The 20742-nt window shown below is 37.6% G+C and overlaps 1 protein-coding gene across 1 annotated transcript in view; it reads right to left on the minus strand.

The window, feature by feature from the left end:
• Positions 1–20742, minus strand: part of col5a2a (collagen, type V, alpha 2a) — a 54318-nt gene that overhangs the window by 16512 nt on the left and 17064 nt on the right. The window contains exons 2-18 of the mRNA XM_037686846.1: positions 9713–9940; positions 7638–7645; positions 7521–7553; positions 7402–7434; positions 7180–7233; positions 6885–6977; positions 6684–6755; positions 5050–5094; positions 4905–4958; positions 4735–4788; positions 2198–2251; positions 2049–2102; positions 1837–1890; positions 1688–1732; positions 1564–1617; positions 1317–1361; positions 201–254 (exon numbers count right to left, since the gene is read on the minus strand). Coding sequence (XP_037542774.1) covers positions 201–254; positions 1317–1361; positions 1564–1617; positions 1688–1732; positions 1837–1890; positions 2049–2102; positions 2198–2251; positions 4735–4788; positions 4905–4958; positions 5050–5094; positions 6684–6755; positions 6885–6977; positions 7180–7233; positions 7402–7434; positions 7521–7553; positions 7638–7645; positions 9713–9940 — 1034 coding nt within the window. The remainder of the gene's footprint in view (positions 1–200; positions 255–1316; positions 1362–1563; positions 1618–1687; positions 1733–1836; positions 1891–2048; positions 2103–2197; positions 2252–4734; positions 4789–4904; positions 4959–5049; positions 5095–6683; positions 6756–6884; positions 6978–7179; positions 7234–7401; positions 7435–7520; positions 7554–7637; positions 7646–9712; positions 9941–20742) is intronic.

The following is a 20742-nucleotide window of genomic DNA, read 5'->3' on the forward strand; positions in this document are numbered from 1 at the left end:
ATATATATATATATATATATATATATATATATATATATATATATATTGTATATCTATCTGTATATCTGTCTGGCTATCTATAGATATAGATAAACATACATACAGTACTGTATATATAAAACCATTAAACCATTAAAAACATCAGGAGGTTGATTGCTTTCAGTGGACAGACAATAAAGTGGATGTGATTTGTTGCTAACCTTCATACCCGGAGCTCCTGGATATCCAGGTGGCCCATTAAGACCTAGGGGCCCCTGTTGACAGACGGGAAAAGAAAAAAATCATGAAATTGTACCAAAAACATAAAATTTAAAAAGTACAAAATAAAAATGGAAGGTTGCTGGTACAACATTAAGGTGCAGACGAAAACAACCATACTTTGAAAACAAAGATATGCACATACTCTTTATTTAGATATTTTGTCGTAAATATTTTCTTTAATACGACTGATAAACCAGCAGATTATCGCCACCTATTGGACTGGAGTGTGAAATGAGGACCACGTATTAATCCGTCCACATTCTGTTTATCTGATGTTGCAGAGGCAACAGATCCAGGAGAGAAAACCAGATATCCTGCTCTCCAGTTGCTCCTGGTGGATCTCAAGATGCTCCCAGACATAAGATGATTCATTATTTCTCAAAGGAGTTCTGGGTCTGTCTTGATGTCTCCTCCTAGCATCAAACCCCCCTAAGGGAGATGTCCAGGACTTATCCTATTCACATGCCTCAACCACATTAACAGAATCCTTTGGATGAGGAGGACTGGCAGCTCTACCGAGCTTCATCGGGATGATGGAGCTCCTCACCGTGCAAAGGAAGCTTATATCAGCAGCTTGGATCCGGGATCGGGTTCACTTAGTCTTGATCCATACATGATGACCAAAGGTGAGGCCCTGATCCCTAGATCCATCTTCTGTTAGCTCATTAGGAACATCTTAATGGTGTTTTGTAGACCAGTGCAGAAGCCTTTAGCTACTTCTAAACTCAAAATAACTAAATGAAGTTCACCATGACCAAGTAAAATAACAAATAGGAGTCACTAATGATGTTAGTACCCATCCACCACAACATTCAGCTTTCTATATTTTTTTCATTCCTCTATTTTCTACTCTGCAGCTTGGGTTAGTTAATATATACCAAGCCAGGTTTAGAAAATTATTATCGGTATTAAGAATTAATAATTAACAATGACGAAACGTATCCAAAGCAGATTTTACAGCGAGATTAGCTTACAAACATAAACATACATTAGATACACATTTTGTGAAATTTCAAGAAGCTGAAACACAAAAACTACAGAGGGTGTCGACTTACCAGTGGGCCAGGTTTTCCGATGTTGCCAGGCATACCTCGTTTACCCTGACGAACAAAAACTAATCGTTAAAAAGCAGGGACGGTCATGTCTGTGTCACATATTCTTGTTGTATCTCGGTACAATGATAATAAAGCTTATTCTGAATCTGATTCTGATTTGATTCTGATTTATGTTAACATAATTAAAGCAACAAAAGTTTCCACAATGACATCATTAGGAGGAGAAAGATTAATTGTATAAACCTACAGCTACACCGCTGGGTCCAGGGCGTCCTCTCTCACCTGGCATCCCAGCAGGACCCTATTAATTGAGAAGTGAATTAATAATTTCAAACATTTGCACAATAAATAGTGTGCACAACTGGACTTACCATGGGACCAGGTCCTCCCATTGGACCAGGAGGCCCAGTAGAACCCTAAAAAAAAAACACATTTGATTATCTACATAAAAAAAAAACACTCATATCTAATCAACCAACCAGTTAAACCCAAATATATGAAGTATGTTTTGTGATTTTACCTTGGACCCAAGAGTTCCAGTTTCACCTTTTTGGCCAATTATTCCCCCGTGACCCTGTTCACAACAAAGGCAGAAGAGAATCAACAAAAATAAGCGAGAGTTTGGAAAGAAGTATTAGCATAAACAAGCACAATAATAATGATAATAAAATCTAAATCAGAAGATTTATCTTGATGCTTCTTTATTTGAACATTTAGGCCAGTGATACTCACTCTGTGACCCTTCAGACCAGGAGGCCCAGGTGTGCCAGGGAAACCTCTCGGCCCCTGAAATACATGATGTGGATTATTTACAGTAAATTTTAAAATTACATAATTAGGAGATTTTGTTTCTATTTTGTAAAAGAGCAGAAGACGCTTACAGATGATCCAGGAAATCCAACTTCTCCAGAGTTTCCTGCGTTTCCTGCTTCTCCCTGTGTGAAGACAAAACTTTTTCAACGACACACTTTTATGCTGATAAAACAACGTTTTGCTAGTTTTTGATTTTCTGTAGGAGTTTCCTATCACAAAAATCTGAAACTTCTTATTCTGTAACTAAAAGAACAGCTTTTATTGTGTTTAACATTTTACTTGTTTCGCACCAAGAATGTTTTGTGTTTGATTTATTCTGAATGCATTTATCTAAAAATTCAGTGGTTCCCAACCCTGGTCCTTGAGGAACACCATCCTGAATGTTTTACTTGTTTCTCTGCTCCAACACACCTGATTCAGTGGTTTAATTACTTCTTTAAGTCAGCCACAGTCTGTTAATCACCCTTTCATTCACAACAGGTGTGTTGGACCAGAGGAACAACTAAAACATGAGGGATGGTGTTCTTCAGGGATCAGGGTTGAGAACCATTGTGATTTTTTCAGATCTTTTTAAAAAGCCAGGAACAGTTAGTATCTTACCTGTTGTAGATAGCTATTTAAATAACCTCACTTTGGATAAATACAGTTTTGCTGGATTAACGAGCTAACAGCAAGTCTGAGCAAGGCCTAGAGCAACAGATCCAACCATTAAAATTTCACAATGTTTCATACAAAGGCTATTTTAAAAAAGTTTTCCAAGATAAATCTTTTAACATTACTGCAGGAAGTGAACCAGGATGTTACAGAAATGCTACAGCTAGCTGCTGCTATTTGCACCTAATGAGTACTCTTCACAGTTAATAATGAAGAAGGGGAAGGCAGTAGGACCTGATGACATCCAAGTGGAGGTTTGGAAATGTCTTGGAGAGATGACAATGAGGTTTTTGACTCAAATATTCAATGGCATATATGAGGGTGAGAAAATGCCTCAGGAATGGAGAAGAAGTGTGCTGGTGCCCATATTTAAGAACAAGGGTAATGTACAGAGTTGTAGCAACTACAGGGGAATTAAGTTGATGAGCCTCACGATGAAGATCTGGGAGAGAGTTGTGGAAGCAAGACTTAGACAAGAGGTGACTATCTGTGAGCAGCAGTATGGTTTCATGCCAAGAAAGAGCACCACAGATGCCATCTTTGCTTTGAGAATGCTGATGGAGAAGTACAGAGAGGGTCAGAAAGAACACCATTGTGTCTTTGTGGATTTAGGAAAAGCATATGACAGAGTGCCAAGAAAGGAGGTGTGGTATTGCATGAGAAAATCTGGAGTGGCAGAAAAGTATGCTAGACTGGTACAGGACATGTATGAGGACAGCAGGACAGTGGTGAGATGTGCTGTAGGAGTGACAGATAGCTTCAAGGCGGAAGTGGGATTGCATCAAGGATTGGCTCTGAGCCCCTTGTTTGCTCTGGTGATGGATCAACTAACAGATGAGGTCAGGCAGGAATCCCCATGGACGATGGTGTTTGCAGATGACATTGTGATCTGTAGTGAGAATAGGAAACAGGTGGAAGAGAACTTGGAGAAGTGGAGGTATGCACTTGAAAGAAGAGGAATGAAAGTCAGCCGTAGTAAGACAGAGTACATGTGTGTGAATGAGAGGGAGGAGGTGGAACAGTGAGGCTACAAGGAGCAGAGGTCACAAAGGTGCAGGACTTCAAGTACTTGGGGTCCACTGTCCAGGAAAATGGGGAATGTGGTAAAGAAGTGAAAAAGAGAGTCCAGGCAGGATGGAGTGGATGGAGATTGGAGAAAAGTTTCAGGAGTGATTTGTGACAAAAAGGTGTCAGCAAATGTCAAAGGAAAAGTTTCCAAGACAGTGGTGAGACCAGCTATATTGTATGGTCTGGAGACAGTGGCATTGACAAAAAGACAGGAGACAGAACTGGAAGTGGCAGAAATGAAGATGCTGAGGTTCTCCTTAGGAGTGACGAGGCTGGATGAGATTAAGAATGAGATCATCAGAGGTACAGCACAGGTTGAACAACTGGAAGATAAAGTTAGGGAGGCCAGACTGAGATGGTTTGAACATGTCAAGAGGAGAGTCCATGGGTATATTGGTAGAAGGATGTTAGAAATGCAGCTGCCAGGAAAAAGACAAAGAGGAAAACCAAAGAGGAGATATATGGATGCAGTTAGAGAGGACATGAAGGTAGTTGGAGTGAGGACAGAGGATGCAGAGGACAGAGTGAGGTGGAGGATGACTCGCTGTGGCGACCCCTGAAGAGGGAAAAGCCAAAAGAAGAAGAAGAAGCAGAAGAGTACTCTTCACAGTTAATATTGAGGCGTAAAACTTAGAGCAATCAAAAAGGTTTATGACTTCTCCTTTTCATAAAATCCAGTTAGAGTTTTGCTACAGAAAAAGTTTTAAAATGAAAGCAACCATCTTTGGTCTTGGTCTTGCTCAGATTAGCCGTTAGCTCATCTGTTTAAAATTAAACTGGAAAGTCTTAAATTCTACGTGTCTGTTTCGTTTTGTTTTAATTTTTTGTAATTTCTGCACATTTGAATGAGTAAAGACATAAAAAAAAAAAAAAACTGCCTCACATCTTCGCCTGCTTTTCCTGATGGGCCCTCAGGTCCTCTTTGTCCAGGAGAACCCTGAAAAACACATATACACTATATAAGAAAAATCAAGTCTCCTCAGATCAGTTCTTTAATGATTCATGCAAAATCACATGATGGCCTGAACATTTTACATCAGAATAAATTTATACCATGTGTCCTGGATCACCAACATCTCCAGGGGGCCCTTGTGGACCAGACTGACCCTTTAAAGGACAAATAGGCACATTTAAAGGATAAACAGGAAGTGCAAAGAAACTACAGATATCAAATCTTAAAGTAAAGCTGAAGGTTTACAGGAGATCCATTTGGCCCAGGGGGTCCTCTTGTTCCAGCTTCCCCCTACAACAAACAACACACAAAATTTATTTGAATTCATATGTATATTTAACATATTTTTTTCTGAGGAATTTACTGACTGTTGGATTTCAAGAGAGCTTCAAGTTTTGGTAGAGAACCTTGGTGACAAATGTGTAAAATCAGAGTACATAGTCAGCAATTATTTGTCAATTTCCCAATTTAGGCTAAAAGTTTAGGAACAATCTAAAGGGATTTGGAATTAGCTCAGGATAAACATCAAGTCTAGGTAGGATATTGTTCAGTGTGGGATCATATTGTGATGTTTATCATCATACCCAGCTGACTATGGATCATGCACTGAGGATTCATCAGCCTGTTGCTGAGCCTTCCTAGAGAAGAGCATCTAATGATAGTATCCAAAACACCCAAAGAACTGAAGGTCCACTTTTAACGACGAGTCTCTAAAGTCTAACATCAAACCTAAAGCAGTGCTTAAGTCACTGAATGATTAGAGCGATTTTACTAAAACCCCAAACACCTTTTGACCGTTTGACTTGAGTGACATGCTCTTGCTTTCTTTACCTTTGACTCCCAGAAGTGTCCAAACCTGGTCCTCGAAGGCCAATCGTGCACGTTGTATTTGTTTCTCTGCTTCAACACACCTGATTCAATGGTTGAATTACGTTTTCATGCTCTGCAGAAGCCTGTAAATCACCCACTGATTCAAATCAGGTGTAGGAGCAGGGAAACAGGGGCCTTCAAGGACCAGGATTGGACACCCCTGTCTCACTCCAAATAGTGGTAGTTATTGGACTGAGCCAGAGGGAACCATCGTCATATAGAATGCCCCGTCCCTGGTGTCGATTTTCCTTGTGGTCTGCAGATCCTCTTCCCTCCCACACCAGATCAGTCACACATTCATAAATGTCTTAAACGGGCAATGACACGTTTTCAACACATGACACAAAAGGCTGCCAAGTGTCTCAAAATCTTTTAACAGAACTTTTTAGAGTATACCTAATTTTTTTCCAAATGAATACATATACATACATGATACATGAATTCTCTTATTTAGTGTTCATGTGCAGGGGGATGTGGGTCTTTCCATCTGCACAAAACAATTCTCATGGCCAGAAAAGAGCCAAAAACAATCACATCCTTCTTGTACTTGTTGAAGGATGCATCCATAAGGATCACCCCAAACAGTGAGAAGAATGGTGACAGGTGCACAGTTTTTCCACATATCCCAGAGAAGGTATCAAAAATAGATTGCCAATGGGTCTGCAGTTTGGGACAAGTCCAGAATGTGTGTAAAAGCATAGTTGGAGTTGGTTTACAGCATTTACATGCAGGATCCAGATTGGTTTTAATCTTGGTGGATCCAGTGTGTTTTTGACTAAAACACTTATTACTGAGGTGGCACCAACAGAGCTGTGTAAAGAGCTCAGGTTTGAGGGGGGGAAGGACTATCCCCATCAAATCTACATTTTAATATTCAAGCATTATTACAACAAGCCCTAATTAATGAAGGGAGCAGTGCAAAGAAACACTGTTCCTCTAGTTAAGCTGCTAAAGCGACACTTTCCTCTCCTGCAAACAAATCAAGTACAGTTCAGATCCTGTCCTCTTACCCGGGCACCATTCAGCATGGCTTGAGGTCCTGTTTTTGAATCAAATCCGTGAGCCATTTGGGATCCCAAACCCTGCAGGTAAATAAATAAGTAAATGAATGAATCAGTAATGGTACGTGTGAATAAAAAAACAATAGATGCTGTTGGTACAGAATTGAACATGAATATTAGAACAGTTTTAGTGTTGTTGATGTTTCTTACCCCTGGGTGGGTTGGAGGACCTGGAGGACCCGCCTCACCAGGCTGACCTGGTATACCCGGCTCACCATCATAACCCGGAGGGCCCCGCAGCCCCTAAAAAGTATTATATAGTATAAATATTTATGTTCTCAGATTTGACTGAACTCAAACAAGAATGATGGAATATTGTGACATGTGAGCTAATAAACAGTTTATGATTTATTTATTATTAATAAAAAGGATCATCAGTAAAATCTCTATTATGTTGACGTTTAGATTTTCTTTTTGTCTGTGGTGGCTCGTGAATGTGACATACAGGTCTTCCTTTGTGCCCACGGTCTCCTCTAAATCCAGGCGAGCCGGGAGGTCCCTGTTGGATAAAAAAAATAAATAGTCTTTTTTTTAAAAATGGGAATAATAATGAATTACAACAAAGTTCAAGGTTTGAACTAACACTTTGGCTCTGATTAAGAAGATTGTAAGGTTACGTTAGCCGAAGTGAACAAACAGCCGAATAAAACTGAATGAAAAATCTCACCATCGGTCCTGGGCGGCCTCTGATCCCCGTCACCTGCAGAGAAGTCGTCAAACGCACCAGTTAAGAGTCGATGTTCAACCATATATAAAAAAAAGCTCTAAAAGAAAAAAAACACTCACAAGTGGAACTTCTCCAGGTTCTCCCTTCTGACCCTGAACACAGAGAGAAACCAGATTTCAGATTTTCACTACATGACGACACAACAAGCATGTGGTGAAACAGAAACTGCTGCCTACCTTGTAAACTTTGCCCCCACCTGCATGAAGAAAAACAAAATATGTTTCAGTTTGTTTTTGACATTTTGTTATAACTGGAGTGGATGCATACCCACAGAATGGTACCAATACAAGTTTTAGGTCTTGCACCAACTGAATGTGGAGCTCATGTAATTGGTCATTTCATGCTTAAAGGTAAAAGAAGTGACGCCATGATTGTGTGCAGCGCGAGTAGGCGGGACTTACAACCCAACATTACCAGAGAGAGAGACTCTGGTTACAAAAACACAACATGGAAGCTCCTGTAAAGTGAATGAAAATGAAAGAAGTGTTGCTGCTTCCTCCCGTGTTCAAAACTGAATCCAAAATATCAGGGTTTTTTTTTAAACCGTTGTATTTTAGGAGCCAGAGGCTGTGCATTCAGGATGCGGGGTTGTAGCATCAATAAAAGTTCCACCTACAAGCCCTCCCAGTTTGCTGACAGGCTGTCAATCGCAGTGTAACGTGACTCTTTTCTTTAGGCCTCAGCTAATTGAAAGGAGACAAATGGACAATTGAACATTCAGCAGGTAGCATCAACAAAAATCAATGTTAGAAAATCTATTTAGTGTATTTTTTTTTTGTCAGGAAAATGTCCTATGGGTTTTTATTGAGAGGTAGGTTTTATTTTTTTTACTGCACCCTGCCAATGTATGGCACTTGTAGCTTCAACTTCTAGCTTTTAGTCCTGCCTCTAGTTACAATATGTCTCAATGATGCGTCCTAGGACTTAATTTGAGCCGGATCCTGCCACAAAAGGATTCGGGAACTCTCTTATTTGACAGGGTGCATTCCGGTAACTGTTTACTTGGATCCAGTAACTCTCAGGCTTACTACTAATTAAATAAACTTATACTGGATAGCTGAAAATAATTACACAAACACTCATTTTAAACATAACAGCCATTTGTGAGCTTTCTAATATCACATCAGAGCTGATGCTTCAAGTAAGCATTTCCGCTTCTACCCTAAAAAAAAAAAGTTTGCACCCAAACAAGTACAATAATGGACAATTTAATAAAAAACACAAAAATATAAACATCACAACAAAATTGCAAATCAGTTTTACAGTTTAAGCGGGTCGTTACTAAAATTTTTATTATTTATTAAAAATACGAGAGGAATGTTTGATGGGTAATTACATGATGTGTGTCATGCATCAAAACAACAGCGCCAATTTGTCAAAATAACAGCGATCAAAATGTCAAATAGATAGTCCAATTTACTTTCATTAAAAAAAAAACAGTCTTCTCATTGTACAACTAAACAACCAAGAATTGAAGCACAATGGCAGTGGCAATGGAGATAGTACTTGATGTTGGTGTGTATGCGTGTGTATGTGTGTGTGTGTGGGGTGGGGGAAGCATGCTCTATTCACACAAGGAGAGCTGTTGGTCAGACTACTGCTTGTTGCTCTCAAATAGTTATTGAATAAAGTGTTTACTTATATAGGTAAACTTAGATGTTAAAAAAAACTGTTAGAATACAAAATAATGTAGGAAATGGCATCTACTTTATTCAGAACTTTCTGGGGAGGACTCCCAGATGACCCCCCTCCCCAATTTGGTGTGGCAGTGGCTAAAAGTCATCTCCAACAAATACTACAAGAGCTAACAGACTGGGTGAGATCAAAATCCTCGTAGGAATGACTGTCGCCCGGAGCTGTAAGCAAAGATCTCATGTGAATATGTGTTGGGAATGACTCTCAGCTACTACCATACCAATTGTTAGACAAATATCTGGGTTAGAGACATTTTTGTGTTTGCTAAGACTGATTAGCGGTGGTGGCTATCTTGAATCAAGTTTTTTTTCCACAAGATGGACATCCAGTGATTACTTTCTGAGAGTTTCTTTAAAATCTGTCCTCTGGTTCTCAAAATAACTTGTTTACACACATCCAGACATTTACACGATTGCCCTCCGATAATAAACTCCTACTCTGATGAATGTGGCAGTGGTTATTCCTGTTAGTTGAGGATTTCTATGTAGAAATGGCTTCTAGTCGGGATTGAAAGTAGCTGCTGGTGACTCACCGAAATCATCTGTCCCACCGCCGCCGCCGCCACCTCCACCTCCACCTCCACCGCTGGACGAATCTCCCTGACACATCGGGCAGCACTCGCCCTCCGGGATGTACACCTTCTCACAGTTGGTCAGCTCGTTGCAGCTGATTTCATCGCAGAGGACTTTACCGCCGTCACAAACGCAGATCCGGCAGGGGTCCGGCTTCCAGATGTCATTGTTCATGTACGTCTGACCGTCTGATGAGCAGCTCAGCTCGCCTTCTGCAACAAGAAGAAACGAGGGATGTTTTAAAGGTTTTGTGACTAAAACCATTAAAAATGAGTTTGCATTTGTAAACGGAGGACATTTTGAGAAAATCGAACCATTCTCTGTTAGCAGCAACCGTGTGTCTTTGGGTCACTGATGGCTTCAAAACACACCAAAGGAAATTACGGCTCAACGTCTGACAAATATCCAACCAGTTTTGTGTTTGACAGCTTAGCTGTGGTGGCCATTTTGAATAAACTTGAGACAAAATACTAATCAGCTGTAGAGGAACTTTGAAGATCTCTTTATGGGAGTTTTAATAATTTTCTTTCAAGTTGTTTACAAGATAGCCTATTTAAAAAAAACAGTTTTAGGAGGTTTTCTATACAATCGTATGGGTAACTCAATACACCAATAAAAGTACCAGCACATGTTACCCTGTTTCGATGTAATGATGTATAGGTTTGGAAAGCTTCATCAACCAATCACATTTGGAGTCGTGCTTGTTGCTTTTTTCCCGCTCACATGCACAGGAATTTAATTTATGCAGGACCTGGCGCTAATGAGCCACCATCACTTACACTGAAAACAACAAGTGGGTATGATAATGTTAATCGAATTAAGATGACTTCTCAATAAGAAAAAAGAAGTTTGTTAAAAATAAAACAATACCGCTCAACACCTGCTGTAAACAGATGGCGCGCCATCAACTGTCAGCATGCTAATGCTAGGTGTTTGGTTAGCATTTCAGGTAAGTGAAGTGGAATTTAAAAGAGAACCTCGAGCGGCACGAAACGTTCAATCAAAAGATCATCTAAAGTAGTGGAGTTGTGCTGCCGGGTTACTATATTTCCACATGTAAATAAGAAGAAATAAACAAGAATAAGAGCTAATCTGTGCTGCTGATCATCCATGCTGCTGATCTCATGCTTCTGTATTCATTCATACCCATCTGCTCACTTTATAGGTTTGCTATTGTTGGGTGTAACTGGGACTCTTGAGTACACAATTTCATTCCACCTCTTGTACCACATGTGATGCGAATGATAATAAAATTGACTTGAACTAATAAAGACGTTCTGAGTGTTTGAGTCGAGGAGGCCCAGACTCTCTTTTCAGTGCTGTTAAAACCGTCGGTGAGCCAAAGTTGTAGAAAAGAGCTGACGGACTCTGAAAGACTGCAGCAGTCAGACATGAGGTCACTTCCTCCAAAGGCAGCAGCTCATGAACATGAATCACTTTCAGAGGAGAAAGCAGCAGACGCTCTTTTTCTCCAAAGCCCTTTGAACTGATCTGTGATCCGGCTTTTTAATGATCAGCACGAACCTTGAAAATAATCTGATGCGTTAGCTCTGGGGTCTGAGCAGTCCTCAGACCTGCTGAGACAAGGATCTGAAACCTTTTTACCTGTTTCAGCTGTAAACAGCAGGTGGCAGCTGTGAGCTTCACACAGCAGGTAAATCAGATGAGTGACAGCAAAGAGGAGGAAAAAAAGGGTTTTATGATTTAATCTTGTCATGAGACATAATAAAGACCAAACTGTCTTCTTATACACCAAACAGCTAAAAAAAAAAACCTCCACAATATAACAGCTAAAAGCAAAAGATTTTTTAAGAATACATGTTCAAACTTACCCTAAAAAAGCTGATTAAAACTGATAATGTCATAAAACTTTAATTGCAAAACAAAGTTTTAATTTTGATACTCCTGAAGCTGCAATGACCAACATCAGAGTCAAAGTTGTGTAAATTACAGGTCTTCCCAGTTTCTTTACACGCGTATCATTACTCTGTTCTTTAAAAACAATACCAAAAAAAATAGACTAAATAAAGAAATAAAAGCTTTAAAGGGAAAATGAATGTGAACAAATACATGTATTCAAGCGGCTGTGTTTAAATCTGTCTGCATTCTGGACAAAAGTGCAAACATCGGATGTAAACAAGCTGTTTTTGTGCTGCATTTGAGACTTTTTACTGCAGCCGAGTGGAAAAACATGGGCCGGGACTGGATTACAGTTTGACATGAAATACAATAGAAACAAGTGGAAACAGAAATAATTAACGATCGTTGGAAAACTGAACTCGGTTTAAATGAAGTGGAGCTGGGAAAAAAAAGAGCATTTACAAAATCTGTGTCTTTGCCAACAGTTTTTTTTTTTTTGAATTAGGCATTATTTTAACTTAAAAATGTTGAAAATTATTAATTTTTTCATACAGTGTAATTTATCCTAACCAATAGACAGGGGTGCGTCCCCAACGGGAGGCCTAAGGGGGCAAAAAAGTATTTGATATTTAAAATATTCTTATGAAAGTAAAACTATCCCCCCTAAAGACAAAAAAAAAAAAAAAAAAATATATATATATATATATATATATATATATATATATATATAATATTATAATATATAACATAAAATATTTTATTTATGTCCGTGTCCTTATATAAGACTACAAGGTTATATGGATATACGCATATATTTTTTTTAAATAAATATAATTTAAAAGATAAACAAACAAGCTTCATTGAGCTGAGGCGTACTGTACCGCGCTAAATTTAACATTTTAGCTGTTAAAGAAAATAAAGCTTTACTACGAGTCGGGGATCTTATTGCAATACTATTCTAGGTTATATGTGACGACATGATTTGTGTCACGTTTACGTGTGCAGGAAGGATTTATGACAATTATAGATGCAATATCTCAATGGCAATAACTCCGTTTTTCAGATATTAAATGGCAATTAAATACAACGTTTTGCTGAATTTTTAGTCTTGAAAACAAATCTCTGATGAAATGGACAGAAGCTGGAAAATAAATTACTTATAAATATATAATGTACTACAATGTCAACAGTTTTAACTCTTCAGGCATCATTTTTACATCAAAACGAACAATATTTTCTCGTCTTACACAATGTAAATACAAAAGGGCACTTTTTGCACCAGAAGCCCCCAAAACTCGTTCAACCTTTATTTATTACAGGTTAGTCTCATTGAGTCACGAGGACTCATTTAATTTAAGAGAGACCTGTTTTAAACAAAAACCACAAATCAGGTACACATGACAATAAACATTCGTATAAAAGCATAAAAATGCATATAAAATGAAAAGTTAAAAAAAAGAAGTGATATAAACCGCAGTGAAAAACATGCTACATTATAAAACAGTGTAAAAAAACAAGAAGAAATTACTAAAAAATAATAAGAAAATGTGCCCTGGCCCCATTGACGCCAATAAAAACTAAAAATGACTTTGTTGGTATTTTTCCTTTATTTTTCCTTTGTTTTGCAATAAAATATGAGCGTTACATTAATGTGTTGTGATATATGAATGATTTTGACAAGAGTTAGTTTATCTAATAAAAAAAAACAAAAACTGCAATTTCATACAAAGTCTGTTAAGCAGCCAACATGAAACAACAGACAGCAACCTAATCGAATGTTTGCAGGGACTCTGGTTTGAACCGTTTTGGTTATTTTACACGTTTAGCAGCCGGTAAGAGACGGCCACCTCCGGCCTCCTGTGCCGACTCGATAAAAACGTCGGTCCAGACTCGTCTGGCTGAGCTGCTGAACTGGGAACAATTTTTCCTGTTGAGGTTTGAGAGACTTGAAACTTTGCATGTCGGGAGAGCTTGAAATTTACTGGAAGAGAAGTGTGGTTTAAAAAAAAAAAAAAAAAAAAAAGACCAGTAACCGCGAGCTGGGAGGTGCAGGGGAATGTTCACTTTTCACCCGAGCCTCAGCTAATTTGCTGCAAGTTTTTTCTTCCAGTTTAAGAAGACACCCTCTTTCTTCTGCAGCTGATTTTTCCATCAGTCAGCTTCACGAAACATGAGTTCAGCGTGACTCATACGTCCGCTCTCCCTGCAGAGATCACTCAGACACGAAATATCAGCCAGATAACAAAAATCCAACATCCATTGTCTGCAGTTATGGCACCGGGACGAGGAAAAACCTGAGGAAACTACTCCTGTGATGTAGTTGGCAGATGTGGGAAGAAAGAAAAAAAAGTGATGATGGTTTGTGGATTTTTCTACGGCTTGTATGGAAATACTCCTAACGTAGTGTGTTTGTGGAGAAGCTTTGGCAGGAAGAAACCTGTCGGTTTGAAAAATGATCACATGGAAACAGTGAGTCATCAAATTGAATCTTTTGATTTAAAGATGAGCACAAGCTCCAAAAACAGCCACATGGTGAGATTATTTTGATAAATCAATAACTATTTTTGATTTATAGTAACAGCTCAGAGCTTTAGAAGTGGGGACCTGTGAACAGTGACTATCTTACCTGTTGCAGATAGCTCTTTAAATATAGTTAAAATGTACTTTTGGTAAAGTATGAAGTTAAACACAAAAAACAAGATTTTTTTTTACTTCATCTAAAAGGTGCATTTTGAAAGAGTTCACTCCAGTGGCTTTTCAAACACATTAATATGCAATTCTAAAAAGCGGGTACGCACTTAATGTAAACAAAACAAACCACACGAATGAACTCCGTTAGGTTAGAAGTAATATGTGCAGGTAAATATGGACAGTAAGTTTCATCTGCTTTCAGTCACGTCGGCTGTTTCTGTTTGTGGCAACATTTCACAAATTTTGTTTACAAATTTTTTAATTGGGGACACATGAACCATCAACGGCGGCACGGTGGCTCAGTTAAAGCTGTTGTCTCTCACCGCTATTTAATAAACCATTATGCTGCCAAGTGTTTAGCAGTAGCTAGAAGTAGCACTTTCAGTACAGCCTGGGGCATTTCCTGCATAAAAATAACATTTATTCTAGAATAATCATGCAACACAGAACTAATTATCATATCAAGGTTTACAAAATACGGCTTGTATTAATCGCTAAACAATTTGGGACACTGGAGTTGCTTTAAGACAACAGAAACCAAATCTGGTCTTGACTTATCCAAACTGAGGCTGTTCAAAGATCCATCTACAACAGGTAAGATATTCTTTGTTCATAATCTTTCCACAAAACCTCACTTTAATTGAAACTGACTTTTTTTTTAAGGGATGCATGTCAATTTGCAGCCGTTTCACTGGAACCGGTCCACTGATTCATGAAATATTATGCTAACAGACGGTCAAAGTACTCCAACAGTTACAGCCAAGATTTCACATGAACCGTTAGTTGCCATCTTGAATCATGTTGACACCTGTTGAGACTTTTATTAAAATTTGTTCCACGGCTCTGAAGATATTATGCTGACAGACAAATGAATACAAGCATAGACGCCAAGGCTGGCTATAAAAATCTAAACTGTCCAATTATATGGAGTGCTGTTTGTAAAGATACACAGTCAAAAAATAACAGCAATATTTTTGGTTTATGTCGCCTTTCATAAGAAAAAAAAGTTTTGTTTTTTTTCAAAGTCATATTTTCACCATGGTATTCATACATTTATAAATGTCATAGTTCCAACTAAATATTTAATTTACAAGCTAAATATTTAGTTGACAAACTAAATACTTAACTTGCAATTTAAATATTTTGTTAGTAAACTAAATATTTAGGTGTAAATTAAATATTTAATTTACAAGCTAAATATTTATTTTCCAAACTAAACATTTAATTTCCCAAATAAATATTTAATTTGATAACTAAATATTTAGCTTGGACCTGAATATTTAACTTGCTAGCTAAATATTTAGCTTGCAAGCTAAATATACCTTAACTTAGCTTGCAAGTTAAATGTTTAGGTTCATCCAAGCTAAATATTAGTTAGTAAATTAAATGTTCGTTTTGGAAATTAAATGTTAAGTTTGGAAAAAAAAATATTTAGGTTGCAAGCTAAATATTTAGTTAGCAAATTAAATATTTATTTTGGAAATTAAATGTTTAGCTTGAAAAATAAATATTTAGTTCAAAGCTAAATAGTTAGATAGCAAATTAAATGTACAGTTTAGCAATTATGTTTAGCTTAGAAAATAAATATTTAGCTTGTAAATTAAATATTTAGTTTGGAACTATGAAATTTATAAAAAGTATGAATGACGTGGTGAAAATATGACTTAGTAAAAAAACTTTTTTTCTAAGTCATATTTTCACCATGGTATTCATACATTTATAAATGTCATAGTTCCAACTAAATATTTAATTTACAAGCTAAATATTTAGTTGACAAACTAAATACTTAACTTGCAATTTAAATATTCCATTAGTAAACTAAATATTTAGGTGTAAATTAAATATTTAATTTACAAGCTAAATATTTATTTTCCAAACTAAACATTTAATTTCCCAAATAAATATTTAATTTGATAACTAAATTTTTAGCTTGGACATGAATATTTACCTTGCTAGCTAAATATTTAGCTTGCAAGCTAAATATACCTTAACTTAGCTTGCCAGTTAAATGTTAAGGTTCGTCCAAGCTAAATATTAGTTAGTAAATTAAATGTTTATTTTGGAAATTAAATGTTTAGCTTGAAAAATAAATATTTAGTTCAAAGCTAAATATTTAGATAGAAAATTAAATGTACAGTTTAGCAATTATGTTTAGCTTAGAAATTAAATATTTAGCTTGTAAATTAAATATTTAGTTTGAAACTATGAAATTTATAAAAAGTATGAATGACGTGGTGAAAATATGACTTAGAAAAAAAACTTTTTTCCTTAAACCAAAATACTGCTGTTCATTTTTGACTGTGTAACTTTACAAACGGCACCTCATACTTTTAAATGTTCTGAAATCTTTTAGGAACATTTCTCCATCTGCTCCAGTTAGGACTCCTCGTCCAGATGAGTTCCAGCTGCTCCTTCCTGTTTTCCTGTCTCGCAGTAAATCTCCCCTCAGCAAAGACGCTGGTTCTGGTACCTGGTTCAGTGATCAAGCTGTCCGCAAAACTTTGATTCAGAAGTGTTTTCAACATGAATCGACCCATTTTTATATAAATTAAAAAACAGGCCGAGGGATTTAGAGTTTTCATCCTGCCTGCTTCATTTTCATGCAGAGCCTCTGTTAGTGTCGTGTGATGGGTTTGAACACGCTCCTCCTCAGCTTGGCTTCCATAACGCTCTGAATCTGGAGGGAGGGGGTTGACTCAGCCAGGAAAGTTGAGTTGAATAAGTTGCTCGCTGATTACATGTCTTGGCTTTTCCATCAACAAGCCCCCGTCTCCAGTGGGTCCTCCTTAAAAGAGGCAGCCGCAGTTAAGAGCTGTTCCCATCCAGCGTTCAGCCCTGGGGAGGGCTGTGGTCCCTCTGAATTACAGCCCCCATCCTCCTCCTCACCATCATCAACGTCACTGTCTCTGGTTGCTTTCTGCCGCCTTGGATTGAATTCAGCTTCATCTAAAACAGAGTTCGACTGGTAATCTCAATCTGCTGTAGAGTTTCCAGTTTCCAAAATCCATATTTTCTTCAGAATTGGACATGGCATCAAATGTTGAAACTCAGATTGCACCATTTGTGGGAGTTAAACATGGTAATTCTGACTTTAATGGCAACAACACGTCTCTAAACAAGTTGGACAGGGACGACAAAAAGTTTGTAAAAAGTCAGCGGCACAAAACAGAAACAGCTGGAGGAACATGTTGTACCAATTACGTTAACTGGCAACAGGTCAGTACGAGGACTGGATGAGAAAGAGGGTTAGGGTTCCACAGGTCACTGTCTGTAAACACAGTTCATACAAATATGCTGCTTAAAGCTCTATCAGGCAAAGAAGGAGCCAGATGTGAACACCACCCAGAACCGCTGCCGTCTTCTCTGGACCAAGAACGCCACATCCTTCGTACGCAAGAAGAGAGGACCCATCCAGCCAGTTACCAGCACACTACTCAAGAGCCTGCCTCTCTGATGGTATAGGAGTGCATTAGTACCTCTGGCATGGGCAGCTTACACATCTGGAAAGACTCCGTCAATGAAAGAAAAAAAAAAACACAGATGCTGCAAGCTCTTCTAAAGAAGAGACAAACCATCCAGGTTAATAACAGCACACAGTTCAAAAACCAGCCTCTCTGACGGTTTCCATCCAGGGCTGTTGAACAGCTGGAATCCTCCATTGAATGTGATAGCATTCCCTCCAGAACCTCCAACAACTGGTCTCCTCGGGTCCTGGAAGTTTATGGACTGTTTTTAAAAGAAGAGGAGATGCTTCTCAGAGGAAACATGGACTTGGAACAACTTTTGAGATGTGCTGCATCCATTGTCTTTACCTGCTTCTTACTTTTAGGGTCACAGGGGTCACTGGTGTCAGCTATCACTGTGCAAGGGGCGGGGGACACCCTGGACAGGTCGCAAGTCCATCACAGGGACACAGAGACAAACGAGACAAACAACCACTCACTCTCTCACTCTCACCTTGGGACAATTTAGAGTCACCAATCAGCCTAACATGCATGTTTTTGGTCTGTGGGAGGAAACCGGAGTACCCGATTAACCATGCTGCTGATCTCATGCTGCTGATCTCATGCTGCTGCTGATCTCATGCTTCTGTATTCATCATACCCATCTGCTCACCAAAGACTCATGTTTGGGCTGCTGTTGCTATGCCGTATTGTTTTACATCATGAGTGTTTAGCGTTTATCTTAGATCTTTTAGCGTACCGGTTGGTGTTTGTTTAGATCCTTATTTACTGTTTCTTTTCATAATTTATATTTTGCTATTTTGGGGAACAACTTTCGTTCCACCTCATGTACTGAAAATGACAACAAAGTTGACCTGAGCTTGAACTTCAGAGAACCCATACATGAACAGAGGAAACATGCAAACTCCACCCAGAAAGACCTCCCCCCGGCCAGGATTCGAACCAGCAACCTTCTCGCAGAGAGGCTTTACCAACTGAGCCACCGTGCCACATTCTTATGTTTTTTTTTCTAATCTTACTTCCCACACCCAAATATGGTACAATTTATTTTTACATTTGATCCTTACACTTTATCATCTTATGTTTTGAGTATTCCAGTTGTCAGATATAACACGTTATAGTACGTTATAGTACGTTATAGTACGTTATAGTACGTTATAGTACGTTTTAACGTGGCCTCTGGGAAATCAGTTTTACACTCGGTCTCAAAGACTGCCTTCACAATAAAATACATAAATAAATCATTAAAGCAAAAAACACAATGCAAACATAATTTACCAGAAAAAGCTCACAAGTTAAATTTCAAATAATGTTTGCATTCTTTAAAGCAATGCACATCACACAACGACTTTATTTTTTGGTACTCAACGGAGGACGAGTTGGGAATGACTCTCAGCTACTACCACACCAAAATTTAGCCAAATATCTATAAAACTGAGAAAGATATAGCTATTTTTGCGCTTTAATTGATTATTTTCTGAGTGTTTCATTGAAATCTGTCCTGTACTTAATGAGATATTTTGCTAACAAACACACAGACACGATCGCCTGCCTTTCATGACGCCAATAAAAATACTAAATCAGCCCTGAAATATTGTTTATAAAACTTAGATTTTATTAAAATAATATAATGGTTCTTCTTAAAATAATCCATAATACGTGTGATTTTTTTCCCCTCACATTTTTAAATTATTTATCCAACAAGTATTTTTTTTAGTGTAGAAGCAAAAACATGTTTTGACATTTAAACTGATTTATCCTGAAACAGCTGTCAAAGTCGCATCAATATTTATTCATAAATCATGAAATCAGTGTAAAATCTGATGACTTCAATTAATTAACTTCTGTTGCTTTCATTGAAATGAAAATTAAACCCCGCAGGTATAACGTCAAAAAATATATGAAGTCTTTATGATTTTGTAAATTAATTAAAAATATTTATTTTGTAATGGAGATTCCTGACAATGCTTCATGTTCTACAAGGAGGAGCCCCGAGAAGACGAATGTTGTTCCTCACAAACAGTCTGAACTCTCTGTGGCCTGAAACTTTCATTCAAGTCAGGGGTCAAAGGTTAAAATGGGGGGGGGGGGGGGGCATTCTTTCCCTTTATTGATAGAAAAAATATTTCGCTGCAGATGAGGTAATGCTCATATTTAAACTCTACAGTCTCTTTACATCACCTTCTACAGTATACTTGTTTATTTTAATGTTGCTGCAAATGTCCAGTTAAAAATGTTTGCACAACTTATTTATAATAAATAAAGATGTACTTGGAGTACTACAGATGAAACAAGATCATTGTTTAAAACTCTGCAAGAAATGCAAGGCTTTTATTTTATAAATGTTTATATATTAGACTTAAAGTGAGCAATGGGTTATTATTCATGACACAGAACAGCTTGGACGTATCCTTTCATAGTCAAAATATATAAAAAATGAAAATACATTAAATAGTTGGAATAATGCTTTTGTGTTATTTTAGCCGTTGGTATTATAATAATAGTTCAGCTTGATTGGGAGCAGAGGGCTACATCTTTTGATTTTTGTAACTTTATACATATATATTTTAAATATTAATATTATTTATTAATTATGACTTTATTTAAAATAAAAATCTCCAAACAAATACACTAATTTCCTTTAGAAATAATGTTCTTTTTGAAAATTCTGTTGGCTTCTTTTAATTTTTAGCTACCGTTTTGCTATTTTAGCTATAGGCTTAGGCTTCTTTTATCTTTTAGCTACCATTCTGCTTCTTTTAGCACTTAGTTACTGTTCTGCTGTTTTAGCTACGATTTGGCTTCTTTTAGATTTTAGCTACCATCTCCTTCATAGAGTTCGGCTAATGCTCTGCTATTTCAGCCATTCTTTTGCCTATTATAGGTTTTAGCTAGAATTCTGCTTCCATTAGCCTTTAGCTAGCATTCTGCTTCTTTTAGCATTTAGTTACTGTTTTGCTGTTTTAGTTAAGGTTTGGCTTCTTTTAGGTTTTAGCTAC

This window comes from Nematolebias whitei, chromosome 13 (assembly GCF_014905685.2).
Source record: "Nematolebias whitei isolate Nwh7 chromosome 13, NemWhi1, whole genome shotgun sequence".
In the NCBI taxonomy this organism is placed as follows: Eukaryota; Metazoa; Chordata; class Actinopteri; order Cyprinodontiformes; family Rivulidae; genus Nematolebias; species Nematolebias whitei.